This window comes from Gossypium arboreum, chromosome 2, assembly GCF_025698485.1.
Source record: "Gossypium arboreum isolate Shixiya-1 chromosome 2, ASM2569848v2, whole genome shotgun sequence".
NCBI classification, from domain to species: Eukaryota; Viridiplantae; Streptophyta; class Magnoliopsida; order Malvales; family Malvaceae; genus Gossypium; species Gossypium arboreum.
In genome coordinates, this window is record NC_069071.1 from 114,021,918 (window position 1) to 114,039,373 (window position 17,456).

Genomic DNA, 17,456 nt, shown 5'->3' on the forward strand with positions numbered 1-17,456 from the left:
AATTTGTTATAAAATTTATCATTAAATAAAATAAAATTACAATTTTATTATATAAATAGTTGCTTGAGTCCAAACTTAAATATATAGTGGTCCCATTTAGGCTTGACTCAGTCTCATTAAAATGTGAAATGAAAAGAATTAAAGATTAATTAAAAAATTAGAGACATGTCATATTTTTTAACTTTTCTCTCTCTATTTTTTTTTACAATGTCATATTTTTAATTCAATATTTTGTCTAATTTCAGTTTTAATCTTATTATTAGGCTTAGTTACAAAATTGGACTTCAACTTATATTATTTTACATAAAATGCACGAAATCCAATAAAAATGTATCACAAGTATAAATTTTTTGGATAAAATGAGTCGAAATTAACAATTAATTCTTTCTATGACAATCCCATTTGTCTGTCAAAATTTTGCCAGTTATAAAAAGGTGGTTGTTATACACCTACTGTGATAGAGAGATAATTGTTGTAAAACTTACAATTAAACTCATATCGTGAATTTTCATTAAATAAAGAAACTGAGAAATACATTAAAAAAACCAACGGTGATGTTTATTGACATGACATATAAAATAAATAGTGCTATGTTAACATAAAACACATATGAATTATTACATAAGTTGTCACACCGATATCATTAAAGAAAATAAATGTTTTAATTAGTATTTTTGCTAAAAAACCGATTAATTATTTTTAAAAATAAACGATTAAATTTAACTTATAAAACAAATAAGAACCAAATTGACAAAAATTATCGAAATAATGTTGTATAAAAAAATCATACTATTCCAAAAGCTAGTCAAAGGAAAAAAATATGAAAGTGACATGAAAGCTGCCCTTGAAGAATTTAAAATATTTAATTTCTAATCATGTATATTAATTAGTATATGCTTATAATAAACATTGATTTATAAAAAATAATTAAGTATATGCTTACACTAAACAATAATTTGTTAATAAATTAATCCTCAGTCTACAAAATGCTTTGATCAGCACTTAAAAACAAAAGGGTAAATTGTATTTGTAGTCATCCAACCATTAGTAAATTTCTTTTTTGGTCATCCTACTATAAAAAATTACAAAATGGTTACTCAAATATTTAATTTTGTTTTTTAGTCACCCAACTACCTTAGATTTTTGGGTGTTTCTATTTTTACGTTAGCTAGCTGGTGGCAGAAAAAGTGATCGAATTATGAAAAGTTACAAAATAATAACTCAACTGTTCATGTTTATCTATTTTAGTCACCCAACTATCTTGAATTTTTGGGTGTTTTACTGTTTTCATTTTTACGTTAGCCAACAAGACAAAATTGAATAGTCGTGGTTACCCAACTATAAAAAGTTACAAAATAGTTACTCAATTATACAATTGTCTTTTTTAGTCACCCAACTATCTTGGATTTTTAGGTGTTGCCATTTTTACATTAGCCAGCTGGTGACAAAAAAAAGTTATCAAACAATGAAAAGTTACAAAATAGTAACGAAACTAATCAATTTTGTCTTTTTTAGTCACCCAATTCTCTTGGTTTTTTGGGTGTTTTACTGGTTTCATTTTTACGTTAGCCAGCTGGTGATAAAAAAGACAAAATTGAATAGTCGAGTAATCATTTTGTAACTTTTCATAATTAGGTGATCAAAAAAGAAATTTACTAATAGTTGGATGGGTAGTAGTGTAGTTTAGCCTTTTTTAAGCATATGCTTACACTAAACTTTGATTTGTTAATAAATTAATCCTTGGTCTACCAAATGCTTTGATCATCACATAAAAACAAAAATAAGAACACCCAAAGCCGGCACAGCTAACACAACACCTTGTAATAATTCAATGACCGGCCTTCATTTCTTTTTGTAATAATCCCTGAAATTTCATGAAATAAATCTTCTTCTTCATAATTCCATTGAAGCTACCTTTTTATGATTACTTGTTCAACAAGGTAACTTGTTCTTCATTGTGTTCTTTCATGGCGGGAAACTATAGGTTTGCAATGGACCAAAAAGATCTTGTAAGAACATTGATTACGACAGTAGGAAGTTTCATTCAAGATCGATTGATCGATAAAGAGCAAAGGATTCAACACAAAGAACAGTGTGCCGAAAGATTAGCTGCCGAAGACGGAAGCTCGGGGAACGATGTTGAAGTCCGATATTCTGATCAAGCTGTGTTAGCGAATCTCGATTGGGGTATCGAAGCACTCGAAGAAGCTATTAATACGTCAAATATCGAAACCAAACATGCTAGATTAGATTATGCTGAAAAGATGCTACAAGTATGTGCTATGTTGGTTTCAAATCAAAAAACTGCTGGTGTGCCTAATTCTTATTTATCAGCATGGGCTTATTTGAATCTTTCGTATTTATGGAAACTTCGTAACGATGTTCGTAACTCAGTGATTTATGTTCTCGAGATGTTTATTGTCGAACCCTTTTTTTCTCGGATCGATTTTGCGCCCGAGCTTTGGAAAAATCTGTTCTTACCACATATGAGTTCAATTGCAGGGTGGTATGCTGAAGCTAGGCATAAACTTATAATGGAAGTAGTACCTGATTCAAATGATATATCATTTACTGCTGATTTAGATCAATTTTTCAATGAATCGTTGGTTTTTTCGATGCGGCCGGATCAAATCGAGAAGATGAAGAAACTTGAACAACTTTATAGCGAATCATTAGACGAAAACACACGATTGTTTGCTAAATATTATAAAGATTGTATGAATTCTGATTCAGGTTCGGGTGTTAACAAGAAAGTTATGGCTCCTATGTTACCGATTGCCGAGCCACCGATGACTCCGCTTCATGAGGTGAGTCGGTCCATCCCGGATTATGTCAAATTCGGTCCTATATTGCCGAAAAGTGCTGGATTTTCGCCGGTTCTTAAATCGAAACACGGTGGAAGAGATGTAAACAGGTTAGCTTTAATTACTGTTGAAAATTATTAGTAAATTATAACATGTTTCTTATAATGTTGATGTGTACATTTGGTTATAGCAGAGTGAACTTAAATTCTTCGGTTTTTTCGCATAGTATTGATGATTCTGCAGCATGGGATCCTCAAGTAAGAACCCGAAACTTGAATCTATCCGAATATATTTCTATCGATAATGATCGTTTTTGGTCATCTTTTTGCTTTTTAGGATGGTGTACCTGAGGAGAATGAAGATGGTTCTGATTATGAGGCGATCGGATCAATAGTTGAACAACCGATGAAACTTACAAACCAACCTCGTTCCCCGTCGGTTTTTTCTCCTGTTGATTCACCTAGAACATCTTCCTCGAAGAATTCATCTCCGAGATCAGATGTGAGTTCTAAAAGGGAATCGAAATCGCTGTTGCGCCTTTTATCGTGTCGTATTGCAGATACAAGTGATGCTATATCTTTGCCTATCTCACCGCGCAAGAGTACTGATCATAGCATAAGCTCGGCGGATTCGGATGGTGAAGCGATAGTAGCTCACAATTCAGAACGTACCAAAAGTTGTAGGAAGATTCGCAGTCGGCCTTCGAGTAGGAGTAACGATCATGTGAACATTCGATCATTGGAACATAGGTAACAAACTTGTTGTACTAATGGGTTTTTATCAGTAATTTTCTCGTGATGTTTCGTATTTTGTTTCGGTTTTACAGTTATCAGAACGAAAGCGATGAAGGTAGTCATAGCTGCATTTCGCTTCCTTTATCTGAGAAGCTTACATCACAATCAAGACCGCCAAAAGATTTCGTTTGTCCCATTACAGGACAGATTTTCAATGACCCTGTTACACTCGAAACAGGACAAACATACGAACGAAAAGCGATCGAAGAATGGCTTAACCGGGGGAGCACAACGTGTCCGATAACTCGGCAACCACTTTCATCGAACACATTGCCTAAAACAAACTATGTTTTGAAGAGGCTAATAACATCATGGAAAGAACAGCATCCTGATCTTGCTCAAGAATTTTCATATTCCGAAACACCGAGGACTCGGTTCAACTCTCCCTTAGGGAAAGAAATTGTATTGGTGTCCCCGTCAAATCGAACATCCGAGTTATCGAACAAGGGCTTCGGCGATTACGTAAACCAAAGGGGTAAACGGTTTACACGAGCTGCAGTAGCCACATCGCCGACCAGTGTTATATCTCAAGCTACGGTCGAGACGATCATCAACGGATTAAAACCGGTTGTATCTTGTCTATGTACTTCAGATAATTTACAAGAATGTGAATCAGCAATTCTTGAAATTGCTAAACTATGGAAGGATTCAAAAGGTGATGCTGCAATACACTCGTATTTATCGAAACCGACAATCGTTAATGGTTTTATGGAAATATTATCAGCTTCTTTTGACCGAGAAGTACTCCGGGCCTCGATTTATATTCTTTCGGAACTAATTTTTGGTGACGAAAACATCGGAGAGACTTTAACAAGTGTAGATTCTGATTTCGATTGTCTCGCCGCTTTGCTCAAAAACGGTCTAGCTGAAGCTGCAGTACTTATATACCAACTACAACCCACATTCGCTCAGCTTTCGTGTTACGACCTCGTCCCTTCCCTTATACAAATAATACTCCGTAAAACTGAAGAATCCGATGATCTTCCACTGATGATCGAGCCTAAGGACGCCGCTATAGCAATACTCGAACAAATATTGATGAATGGAGACGAAAATAGCCGATCACTCAACGCGTTGAGTATAGTTTCGGGTAATGCAATTCCTTCCCTAGTGAAATGCATGCATAGGGTGGATTCAAGGAGGTCTATTATATCCATACTACTATGTTGTATGAAGGTTGATAAAAGTTGCAAGTACTTGATAGTGACCGGAACCGAACTATCGTACGTTCTCGAGTTATTTCACGCCAGTAATGACACCATACGAGGCATATGCATCGAGTTTCTCTCGGAACTGGTTCAATTGAATAGAAGAACACTCTGCAATCAAATATTGGAAATGATTAAAACTGAAGGTGCTTTTAGTACCATGCATACATTCCTTGTGTATCTTCAAATGGCTCCTATGGAACATCAACCTGCCATTGCTACTCTTCTATTGCAGCTCGACTTACTGGTTCGTTATCAACATCGAAAAACCTTTGAAATTTAACTCGAAAAATTCGTTCACATACCATGTTTGAACTTTTTCAGGTCGAACCGCGAAAGATGAGTATTTATAGGGAAGAAGCAATAGAGGCATTGATTGAATCACTTCGAAAAAAGGAGTTCCCGAATCAACAAACGATAGTACTCGACGCGTTGTTATCACTTCCGGGTCGTATTACTTCTTCGGGCGAGTCGTATATTGAAGCTTGGTTACTCAAGATTGCAGGCTTCGATCAACCTTACAATGGTACTCAAAATTGGACTGAAACAATGGTTAGTACTTAACAATAATGGCGAAAATCGGTTCCTTTTTGGTAAAAAGACTTTAACCTTTAGCCTTCAATGTTTACATATTTTATCATTTTGATATTAATTCTAAAAAATTCAATAAATTTAACCTCAACAAATTAGGATTGAAGAGGTCTTTTTACCTTTCTTTTTCCCGTTTTCAAGTCGATTTCATGATAATAGTATGTTAATTGCAGGAAAGTGAAGAGAAAGCTATATGTACATGGGAGAAAAGAGTAGCATTTGTGCTATGTAACCATGAAAAAGGTTGTATTTTCAAAGCATTAGAAGAATGTTTCAAAAGCAATTCATTAAAAATGGCTAAATCATGCCTTGTGATCACTACATGGTTGATTTACATGCTTTCGATATTACCGGATACCGGTGTCCGAGACGCCGCTCGTGAATCGTTGCTTGACGAATTCATAAATGTCCTTCAATCATCAAAGAACTTAGAAGAAAAGATATTAGCAGTCCTTGCTTTGAAAACCTTCATTAATGATCCAAGTAAGTAACATTTACAATTGCACTAGATATATCATATTTCATTGGCTTATTCGTAAAATAAGCCCTCAAACTTTTTTGAAAAAATAAATTAAGCTTTTCCGAACTTTTTGCATCCAAATGAGCCCCATAACTAACAAAACAGGTCAAATAGGCCCTTTAACTGACATAAACTGTTTGAATCTAGACAAACAGTTGTCCAGTTCATTTGAATTTGGACATCCATTTATCTAGATTCATTCTAGAAGTTTTGTTAGTTCAAGAGCTCAAGTAGGTGCAAAAGGTTCGGAGGGGCATAATTGATTTTTTCGAAAAAGTTCGAGGGTTTATTTTACCAATAAGCCTATTTCATTTCCATATCAAATCATCATTAACTTTTAATCCATTATATTCATAGCTGCCATTGAAGAACTGGGAAAATATGCTAATTGCATATACAAAACTTTGAGAAAGCTCAAGAGGAATTCATTTATGGCAACTGATATACTAAAAGCTTTAATGAATTTATCATCTGTCAATGCAGTAAGTCCATAATTTCATACCCTTTACCATATATGCTATGAACATATCAAATAACCAACTGTTTCCGTAACATTTTTCGGTTTGTAGACCGAATTATGGAGCTATACCGATATCGGCCAAACAGACTCGAGCTCGAATGGCGAGGTTCTATGCATGTTATATCATAAAGATTGTTTAATAAGCAGTCATTCAGATGGTACCATAAAGGTTTGAGCCTAACATGCTTACATTAACTTGATATTAACTCGATTTCGTCCGATAAGGTGAAAACCGTAAGATAAATTCGGTTTTCCGATAGGTTTGGGAAGCTGGGAAAAGAGGGCTAAGGCTAGTACAAGAAGCACATGAACATATCAAAGGTGTTACATGTTTGTATGTACCATCTTCAGGTGACAGATTATATAGTGGTTCGTTGGACAAAACGATTCGGGTAAACGATCTCGTGCTTGGTTCGATATTCGATTTTTTTTTTTGTTCATATATAAAGTGTAGCTTAAATTTGGTTTCTATATGTAGGTATGGGCATTGAAACCAGAAGAAATACAGTGTATGCAAGTACATGATGTGAAAGAGGCAGTGTATGAATTGACAGCCAATGCAATATTTGCTTGTTTTGTTTCTCAAGGAAATGGAGTTAAGGTCGGAATTAGATTTATATCGTAAAATCGATAAAGACACCTGTAATTATAAAAAAAAAAAATCATAAAAGGATGGTGTTTTCTTTTTTTGCAGGTTTATAATTGGGCTGGGATTCCAAAGCATATAAATTTCAATAAAAATGTAAAGTGCTTAGCCATGTCAGGAGATAAGTTATACTGTGGTTGCTCTGGGTACAACATACAGGTTAGTACACTTTTCAATATACAAAAAATATTTTAAAAATATTTTTTAATTACAATTAAATTCTAAATAAAAATTTCCTTTATAAAATTATAAAAACTTTAAATTTTTTTATACCATAAATGTTAACTCTATTTTAATTTCACCTTGATTTTTTTAAATATAAAAAATTGATCTATTTAAAAATAGAAGGACTAACTTGATTAAGTCTCTATAATATAGGGGCTTCGCAAGTACATTCACCGTTGAGTTTAAGTACATTTGAGTAGTTTAGAATAGAGTTGTTCATGGGCCAGACTGAGCCCTAACAAAATTTTAAACCTGATTGATAGATTCGGGCTCGAAAAATAGACTTAAAAATTTGCTCAAGCTCGGCCCATCCGTATTAATTTTTTTAAAAATATATAATACACCAAATAAACTAAAAATATTAAATATTAAAATAAATATTTCTCAACAAATTGAAAATAAATTAAAAAAAAGTCTTTATACTTAAATAACACTACACACAAATAACTCTAAAATAGTAGCAAAATTAATAATAAAACAAGTGTTATACAATATCCAAATATTAACAACAAAATAGTAGTAACATAATAATGAAATAATAGCAAAACAGTGAGAAAAAGTGGGAAAACAACAGCAAAACATGAAAAAAAAATGAGCAAATCAACAAGTTTTTTTATAGCAAATTCGGGTCGGGCCAGACCTGGGCCAAAAGACTTTACTCGAGACTCGACCCATTTTCAAAACGAACCTATATTTTTGTCTAAACTCTCCCAATTTTCGGACGGGCGGGCTAGGCTCGACCCGTGGACAACTCTAATTTAAAACCCAATCAAGTTTCAACTTGGTTTTCTTATTATAGGGAATAATTAGTTTTTTCAAAAATTAATAATTCAATTTAAATCGTTTTAGCTATATATATTTTTGGCGTCTACCAAAAATTAATAATTTAATTTAAACCCTTTTAAAACAAAGTTTTAAATTTAGCTTCTAAAATTTTACAATTTTATCTTGATCTCATGAGAAAATGTTTGGATTCACCCCAACTAATTTACTTTTAATATATATATATGCATTAAAACTCAAATCCTATACTTTATTATATAAATAATTTGTACATGAAACAAGTTCGAGTTTGAGCTTAAATTCAAAGCTCGGGTGTGTAAACCGTGTAAACAAGATTAATTAAGTCAAGCTCGAATAGTTTAATTTTATTTTGAGTCGAGCTCGAATTTTTATCATAATTTTCAATGGTGCTCAAGCCGACTTTGAAGCAGTGAATTTTCAATCATTCTTGAACTCGAGCTTCTCAGTCCGAGGTTAGCTCGATGATGGTCATATTTGTATCTGATACTTACATCCGAGTTTGTATAATATAATCCGTTAAATCTTCCTAATGTTTATATATATGTATATCAGGAGCTGGACCTGTCCAGTTCTACATTGAGCACATTCCATTTAGGAACAAGAAAATTGCTGGGGAAACAAACTGTAAATTCTCTCAACATACATGATGATCTTCTCTATGCTGGTGGTTCTACTGTTGATGGAGTTTCAGGAAAGGTAATATTTTATATTATTTACATTACACACATGGTTTAATTCCATCGTATGTCCCGAAACTATAATATATAATTTAAATTGATCTCTAAATTTTAAAATATTGTCGTTATAAAGGTGTTTTGTCGATCAAGTAAGAAAGTGATGGGAACATTTCCGACCGGATTCGACATACAAAGAATTGCTGTGAACAATGACTTCATATTTACAGCCACAAAACTTGGGACGATTGAAGTTTGGTTAAAAGAAAGGATCAGTAGAGTTGGTGCCATTAAAATGAACAGCAAAGGACATGCAAAGGTTACATCTCTGGTTTCAGACATGGATGGTGGAATGCTTTTTGCTGCTTCCTCTGATGGCAAAATCCAGGTCAGTCACTAGTTATTGTTAGAAGTGTCCATTGGACGAGTCAGATCTAGGTTCAGGCCTAGCTTAAATATAATTGTTGAGGGGATACGACTTATTTGGTAGAAGTCTTCAAAGTGCTGTCTTTTGGGGCAAAATCTCGGCACAAGGATAGTACCTTTATGGGGTATGGGTCAGCTGCCTGGAGAGTGACACTTCGAAGACTTGTCTTGAAGGAGCCGACCCGTTCAACAATGACATTAACGCACTTTATGCTTGTCTAAGCTTTGACTCAGCCCAAATATGAATTTAAAATTTTCCTGTCCATATTTATAAATGGTTAACAAAAACTTATTTTAGGTCTACTCACATTATTCTTTAAAATTATATTTATATATTAATTAATCTCACTACTATACTATTACAAGAATAAAATAAGACTAAACTGTAAAGTTTAAAAATAACTAAAATTATTTTTTTTCATTTATAGTTTAAATAATAAATGATATTTTTTATGGCGGACAATAATCGTGGCTAAGAGAGGTTTGGAAATTTTCAATATTCCTTTGAATTCTTTTTGAAAATTTTAATTAAATTCTCCAAAAATTTTGGTGATTCTCATTAATATCACAAAATTTTAAAAAATTTAATTAGAACCTTCAAATTTTTTAAATAATTCTCATCAAACTTTTAAAAGTTTTGAAAATTTTAGTTAAGCCTTTCAAAACTTAGTCTCGAGATCCATCATTATTTTTTAAACAATAATTGTTAACTCTGTTGAAATTTTTTTTCTTTTAATAGTACAAATACTAATTGATTCATTCAAAAATAGAAAAACTAATTTAATTCAATCCTTATAATAGAGGGACCTACTATGTAAATTTTCCTTTTTCTGGTGGTCATTTTTTTTTTTTATTACAGGCTTGGGCTCTGGACTAAACTGGGTTTCCTTTTGTAAAGAAGAATGTTTAGCAATCAATCAACAACAAAAATCTTCATGTTTGGCATTTGTTATGTTAGTTTTTTATTCTTGTAAATTTACAAGAGGTAGCAAAAGCCAACATTTTTGTAAATTTTTGTTACGAGCATCTACCTCTTAATAGGTCTATAGAATGCAAATGATTAGTCACTAAGCTCGCTTCGATAGGTACTTTGAGAAATAAAAAAAATATTACTACCCTCACCCCAATATAAAACAAAATGAATGTTTTGTATGACCATTTGCATAAAATTTTAGCGGGTTAGAGTTAAATCATTATTTGGTGTATGATCTTTATAACTACTCTCGTATTGGGTATAAACAATTTATTTATCCAATGTAGTTTTTGAATTTAACAATTGTTTTCATATTGGGGTATAAATTTTAAGGTTTTATAAGAAGTTACGAGGACTAACTTGGATAAAAAAATTCAAATCTCAATATAAAACAATTATTAAGTTTAAGTCCTAGAGAATGTATTTAACCCTTTAAGGAACAAATTTAAAGCTTAATCTAAACACCAATAAATTTTTAAAATAATTATAATGTTATTTAATTATATTCAATTTCTTTGAGTATCCCACAAAAGAAAATGTAATCATAATTATTAAAATTAAAATAAAAATTAAATTAATAAAATTTTCAATTTTAATTCAACTAATTCAACCCGTAATTAAATTTTCTCCTTTACTCAAGCCAAAATTTACGGCTTTTCTTTCTTTAATTTTCTTTTTTATCTCTCTCTATTTATTTATTTATTTTAAATTAATTTGAATGATTCAACTTTCAAATTATTCTTCTCTTTCAGACCTTTTCTTCTTAAATCCACTTTTTAATTTTTCATATTTTCATCTTTTCCAATCTCGATATTTTTCTTCAAACATGCTATTACTTCATTTTCTTTTATCATAATTTGATTTCCATTTTTAAAAATATAATCTATTTTAATAAATAAATAAATAAAATATATTATCGATTTGCTAATCGGGCAAGGTGGAGATGATAATGAGGAAATTCGGTTCACTTTATTTGCTACAAGACGGAGAGCTACCGTTCAAGGTGATTAAAAAAGGGGATAGGAAGATGAGAGGAAATGATCGGAAGAGAAAGGAGAGAAGAAGGGATAGAGCTTGCCTCTGGCTCCAAGCTTCAAGCCTTATGTACTCTTAGCCTTAGTCTCGAGGTGCCATGATCTCAGGGAGAAGCCAGAGAATTTGTTTAGGAGGAGTCGAATTTAAATTGTAATTTCTACAATGGTAAAAAAATATAATTTCACCATTTTAATAGTTTACATTTATCATTTTTAAAGGATTAAATAAAGTTTTTATTATTTTTAGGGGATTAAAGTACAATTTTATCTTTATTAAATCAAAATTTTAAAATTTTTAAAAGGCATAAATAAAATATTTTTCATTTTAAGGGAGCGAGGCTCTTGTCAGCCTCCTAACTACACCCTTTCATGATATACTACTATAGATTTTTGTAAAGAGGTTTAAAGACAAGTAATTTGTTACCATTGACCTATGTAGGGTGACAACAAGATGTGCTTTTAGTTATATTGGATGGGACGTGATAATTGAAGTTTGAAATAATGGTTAAAGAGTTAACGCTCTTGAGCATTGAGTCAGAGTATTTACGAAAAGTGTTTTTGAGAAGTTTTTTCAAAAGGTTCATTTAAACTATTCGTGAGTTTATTGCTTAATTTTAACTGGTAGGATATAATTAGACTTGCTCATGGGTCGGGCATTCGAAAAGTGAGAAGGTTTGGACAAAAATATAAGTCCAAAAAATGGACTTGGGCAAACAAATATAACCCACTTTCTAAACCGATTAGGCCTCAAGTAAGTTTTTTTTTGCCTGAGTCCGACCAGACCCAGATTTGAAAAAAAGAAAAAAAAATTGTTGTTTTTTACTTTTTTTTCTCACTTTTTTCTTACTCTTATTTTAGTAAAATTAATGTATTATATTTTTTAAATTTATTTTTATATACAAATTTTAAATATAAGCAAGTTGGGTCAGACTCAAGTTTTAGCACTTAAAATTTTTACTTGGCTCGACTCGACCATAATTTGCTCTTTTTATCACAATGTTTAGAATTATTCATATTATTTCTCCAACTTACAAATAAGAAGATAATGCGCTTCAACGCACTTGAACCTATGTTCTTTTGCAAGGGCAACCATGTCATGTTAAACGAGCTAAAACTCAATCAACAAATTATATTTATTATTTTAAATTAATTATGTATTAGAGATATAAAGCAATTAAAACTCTAGTTGGTGCTAAAATAAAATATTAGCATCAGCATTAACTTTACATCACAAAGTGAGAAAACGAGTCACACACAACTCACAAAAACCGAGTCATATTTTTTTCACACGAACAACACGTGTTTGGTTAAAAAAAAAACACTGTAAATTTCACTTTCTCTGTAAAATAAATAAATAAAACTCCAAAATTTCAATCAGCCATCTCCACCATATATCTCCTCCTCTAAATATGTTTTGACGGTGTCGGTGATCTCCTCCTCCGCTCAGATTTTTTAGCCTTCGATTTTTTTTTTGTTTCCTTTTGTTCTTTAAAGATCCGTTTCACTGTTTTTCGGATCTATTTTTTGCACCGAATCCGATTCAGATCGGATAAAAAAATGGCAGCATCGAGACGATTACGTGATCTCCAATCGCAGCCGGGTAACAAGACTTGCGTCGATTGCAATCAAAAGAATCCTCAATGGGCATCGGTTTCGTATGGGATCTTCATGTGTCTGGAGTGTTCCGGTAAACACCGTGGTTTAGGTGTTCACATCTCGTTCGTCCGATCTGTTACTATGGATTCGTGGTCTGAGATCCAGATCAAGAAAATGGAATCGGGTGGCAACGAACGGCTTAACGCCTTTTTGGCTCAGTATGGGATCCCTAAAGAAACGGATATTGTTGCTAAGTATAATACTAATGCCGCGAGTGTTTATCGAGATCGGATTCAAGCTTTAGCTGAAAGTCGTCCGTGGCGGGATCCACCGGTTGTGAAAGAGAATCTCAACGGAGGTGGTAGTGGTGGTATTAGGAAGCCGCCGTTGAGTAGTGGCGGTGGTAGTGCTAGGGGAAGTAATTTTGCAGGGGATAATGGAGGGTGGGATAGTTGGGATAATGATGATTCGTTTAGGTCTAGTAGTGATATTAAGAGGAACCAATCGGCGAGTGATTTTAGAGGAGGGAGTTATCATAATGGTGGTAGAACGGGAGGTGCTCCGGTGAGGTCGAAGTCCACGGAGGATATGTACACGAGATCTCAATTGGAAGCCTCGGCGGCCAATAAGGAGAGCTTTTTTGCGAGGAAAATGGCGGAGAACGAATCCAGGCCTGAAGGTTTACCACCTTCTCAAGGAGGGAAATATGTTGGGTTTGGATCGACTCCCATGCCTACCCAAAGGATTAATAATAATTCTCAGGGTGACGTGTTCTCTGTTGTTTCTCAGGTTAAGAGATTTTTTCTTTCTTTTTGCTGTTCTCCTTAGTTGAGTTGTTCTCCCCCCCCCCCCTTTAATTGGTGATAAAAATTACTTATTGGCTTATTTGTGTTTGGTGCAGGGGATTGGGAGGTTATCTCTGGTAGCTGCATCCGCTGCAAATGTTGTCCAAGCAGGGACGAAGGAGTTCACCTCCAAGGTATTTTTGTGAATTTTAATTGTGATTGTATTGCATGTCGATGTCTTACATTGACTAGTGATGATATTCTCTGTTGTTGAATCCTTTTTTATTGATATTTGGATGTTAAAGCTTCTTTTAGATGTGTTGACATGGTTTATCTTTATACGGTTATTTGATAAATTGTTTTAGACTATATGATTTTATACAAGATGCATGATGAACAATCAAATCCTTATTTGCTCCATCATTAGGCCCCGAATGGTATGTGAAAGTACTTGATGTATATAGGACCTAATGTTTATTATACTATATTGAATAGCCGATTGAGCCTTAGCTTAATTGGCAACCTCTTTGTTAACAAGGAGAATGTGGGTTTGCACATATGCTCATTTTATTTGTTGATTGACGGGTGAGGGAGTTTATGGGTAGTTTAGGTTTTGTATAAAAAATGTACCATATTGAATAAAATATATGTAAATATAATCAAATCCTTAATTATTTATTTATTTTTGTTTCTATAACCAAACTAGGAGAGAAAGAAAAGAGAAAAAAAAAAAAAAAAAAAGAGGAAATTGTAGCTGCAAGTTTCTCTTCCAAGTTAAATTCTTTGACTTCAACTATGCCCCTCAATCAACGGGTTAAAGTTTGTCAACAACAGTTTAAATGTTTAATTTCACTTTATTGCTCTCGTAGTATCTTGTTTAATTTCCAAACTAAAGATAAGTTAACTTTCACTCTGTTTCACCTATTTTTCGTTTCTTATTAATTTACCCTTTTCTGCAAATTGAAGTTCCAAAGGCACTGTTAGGGTCAAAGATGCTCCTTTAACTTGCTGGACAGCTGGAATGCAATATTCTTTATTTATTAAACCAGTAGGCTGCTAGATTATGACAGTTCCATGGAAAAATATAAGAACTGATTAGAATTGTATAATTTTTCTTTATATTTCTTCTGTTTTCATATTATTTATTATTCATATTTCTTATTGCTTTGCTATTATAGAATATAGCTGCTGCAAAATAACATGTTTTTAGGTTTTTGGTGACAATTTTATGGTATAAGATATAGAAAAAATCAGTTGAACAAAAGGCATAATTGCATTTTAAAAAGTAACATAACTAGATTAAAAAGATAAAATAACATATAGAATTGTAAAATATTATTAATAAGAATGACATTGATTGAACTATGACGTTATTAGGCAGCTTGGATATAATTATGGGAGAAGTTAGTGTTTAAATGATAAGTTGTACCAAAGTGGTACAATATATCAATTTCTTTTACATATTGGAATCTTTGAAAGAGATCTATTGGGTTGTAATTTTATGATAGAAGGTGAAGTAATTGCATTTTAAAATGTAACATAAATAAGATTAAAAAGATAAAATAGCATATAGAAATATAAATATTTAATGATAAAAATTGTGAAGGAAGATTTGCTCGCTAGATTTATAAAATTGAGAATCCTTTCTTAATTAAAAGAATGAAATTGATTATGTCATTATTAGGTATCCTGGATATCATTGTGGAGAAGTTATTGTTGAAATCTTAATTTATACAGAAGTAGTACAAAATATCAATTCCTTTTACTGATTGGAATTTTTGACGGTCTATTGGGTCATATTGTGACTCTTGTTTTGGGATTACCTGGGTTAATTTTGGGCTAACTTATTGATGTTATGGTTATAGCTTGATGGTTTTGATCTTTTTGTTGCTATATATACACGGGCTTCGGTTTCTAGAAGTAGATACACAAGGCAGGAATATGATGCACCCTCATTTGCAGGTTAAGGAGGGTGGCTATGATGCCAGGGTTAATGAAACGGTTGGTGTTGTCACTGCAAAGACAAGTGAAATTGGCCAGAAGACTTGGGGCATCATGAAAGGAGTCATGGCAATAGCTTCACAGAAGGTTGAGGAATACACTAAAGATGGCATGAACTGGAAAAATGATGGTAACTGGCAACGAAATGATAGCGAGAAGAATGGATATTATCAGGAGTTTAAACAGGAGAATAAGGGATGGAATTCTACTTCTGGTGGACAAACCTCCTCTGGCGTAAATTATAATTCTTATAACTCAAATTCTTGGGATGATTGGGACACAAAAGACAATAGGAAGGAACATACTACAAAAGTGACTGCTTCTCATAGCAATGATGGTTGGGCTGGTTGGGATGACCCCAAGGATGATGGATATGATAGTTTCTATAATGGTGCTTCTGATAAAAATGCCGTTGGTCGCAATGGAAAATCAGATGCCGCATGGACTGGTGGAGGCTTTCTTTAAGGTTAGTTTCTTACATAATTCCCCTTCACATTTTATTGTTTTATTATAGTGAATGTACTTGAGAGGTCTCTCTATTATTGGGACCTGATTAAATTAGTCCTTTCACTATTGAATGGATCAATTTAGTCCCTAAAGAATCAAATTAGGCCAAGTTGGAATAGGGTTGACATTTATTGTTTAAAAAATACCATTTACTGTTTTTAAAGTTTTTATGTTTCTGTATATGAAATCTTTTATTTGGAATTGAAAAAATAAATTTAAAGACATCAGTAAGGCCGTGTTTGATAAGTCACTGAAAAAATTAAATCAATGAAAATATTTTCAATGATTTTAGTTTTTAAGCATGTTTGATAATCCAAACTAAAAACAATTGATAGAATTTTTCAATAAAAAGAGTTGAAAAGATTAAATGGATAGAGAGCTACTTATCACTTGATGTGGAATTTTTCAATTTTTTAAGTCTTTTAACATTATCCTTTGAACATTTTACCTTTAAATATTTTTAAAATTATAATTTATCAAACAATCTAATTACATATCGTATTTAATTTTAAGTAATATACCAAATAGATTTTATAACTTAAATTCAGTACTTAATTTTTACAGTTTGGACTTAATTGAAATTTTTTAATAGTATAGGGACTGAATTGATTCATTTAATTTAGTCTTCACAATGTGATGGTGTTTTGTTTGAGTTCCAAGGCATAAATGCGACTACTTTGATGTGTGGCCAGGTTGGTGAACTTGAACTACATTTATCAGAATCGTACCCACAAAAGGTAATTTAGAATGATATTAAATTTCATGAAGTTCATATACCTTTTAGCAATTCACCCCTTTTTTTTTATGTATCTATCTTTGAAATTTTTACAAAGTAATATATCTGGAGCAACTTTCATGTTTGAGAGTAGTTTTATCATATTTGTAAAACTGTGGACAGAAAGGGCTAATTGTCCAATTGGAAAGCCAACTGGTTGTGACTTGTGAGTGTGAGAAAACATTATTTGTGACATGAAACTTAGTATCATTTGTTCTTAATCATTATTTTTTATCCTTTTTGTTGTGTGCTTTGTTTTATTTGGTCTCACTAACTATATTAAACTTTGTGATCTAATCCTTTCATTTTAGTAATTTGACAATGATGTGGATTGTTTAAAAAATTTATTAAATTTATTTTTAGTTGATTATGGTTGAATTTTTGTGAGATTTTTTTATATACAAATTCCCCCAATTAACATTTTAATTGAGGTCCTTTTGAAAGTTTTTGTATAAAGGGTTAGATTGTATTTTATTTATTTATTTATTAAAAATGAAATATAAATTGGTTTTATTTTATTAAAAATTATTTATTAAATGTGGTATGTGATGTGTAAAAATTTTAACAAATAAA

General features: G+C 32.3%; 2 protein-coding genes across 2 annotated transcripts; both read left to right on the forward strand.

The window, feature by feature from the left end:
• The first annotated feature begins 1,753 nt into the window (after positions 1–1,753).
• Positions 1,754–10,488, forward strand: LOC108466313 (putative E3 ubiquitin-protein ligase LIN-1). The gene is made up of 14 exons (XM_053022828.1): positions 1,754–2,914; positions 2,998–3,061; positions 3,141–3,553; positions 3,631–5,053; positions 5,131–5,358; positions 5,571–5,880; positions 6,275–6,399; positions 6,487–6,606; positions 6,698–6,829; positions 6,916–7,038; positions 7,132–7,242; positions 8,665–8,808; positions 8,923–9,174; positions 10,072–10,488. The coding sequence occupies exons 1-14, from the start codon at positions 1,968–1,970 to the stop codon at positions 10,087–10,089; spliced, it is 4,410 nt and encodes a 1,469-aa protein (XP_052878788.1). The 5' UTR covers positions 1,754–1,967; the 3' UTR covers positions 10,090–10,488.
• A 1,968-nt stretch (positions 10,489–12,456) lies between these two features.
• On the forward strand, positions 12,457–17,117 carry LOC108467044 (ADP-ribosylation factor GTPase-activating protein AGD7-like). The gene is made up of 4 exons (XM_017767504.2): positions 12,457–13,604; positions 13,717–13,794; positions 15,563–16,067; positions 16,801–17,117. The coding sequence occupies exons 1-3, from the start codon at positions 12,777–12,779 to the stop codon at positions 16,064–16,066; spliced, it is 1,410 nt and encodes a 469-aa protein (XP_017622993.1). The 5' UTR covers positions 12,457–12,776; the 3' UTR covers position 16,067; positions 16,801–17,117.
• Positions 17,118–17,456: the final 339 nt, after the last annotated feature.

Excerpts from the sequence above, each read along its gene's own strand:
- LOC108466313 (XM_053022828.1), top strand. The coding sequence starts at position 1,968 with ATGGCGGGAAACTATAGGTTTGCAATGGACCAAAAAGATCTTGTAAGA. Across the intron at positions 5,054-5,130 it reads TATTGCAGCTCGACTTACTG|GTCGAACCGCGAAAGATGAG; the intron begins GTTCGTTATCAA and ends GAACTTTTTCAG. Across the intron at positions 7,243-8,664 it reads GCTCTGGGTACAACATACAG|GAGCTGGACCTGTCCAGTTC; the intron begins GTTAGTACACTT and ends TATGTATATCAG.
- LOC108467044 (XM_017767504.2), top strand. The coding sequence starts at position 12,777 with ATGGCAGCATCGAGACGATTACGTGATCTCCAATCGCAGCCGGGTAAC. Across the intron at positions 13,605-13,716 it reads TGTTCTCTGTTGTTTCTCAG|GGGATTGGGAGGTTATCTCT; the intron begins GTTAAGAGATTT and ends TGTTTGGTGCAG. Across the intron at positions 13,795-15,562 it reads CGAAGGAGTTCACCTCCAAG|GTTAAGGAGGGTGGCTATGA; the intron begins GTATTTTTGTGA and ends CCTCATTTGCAG.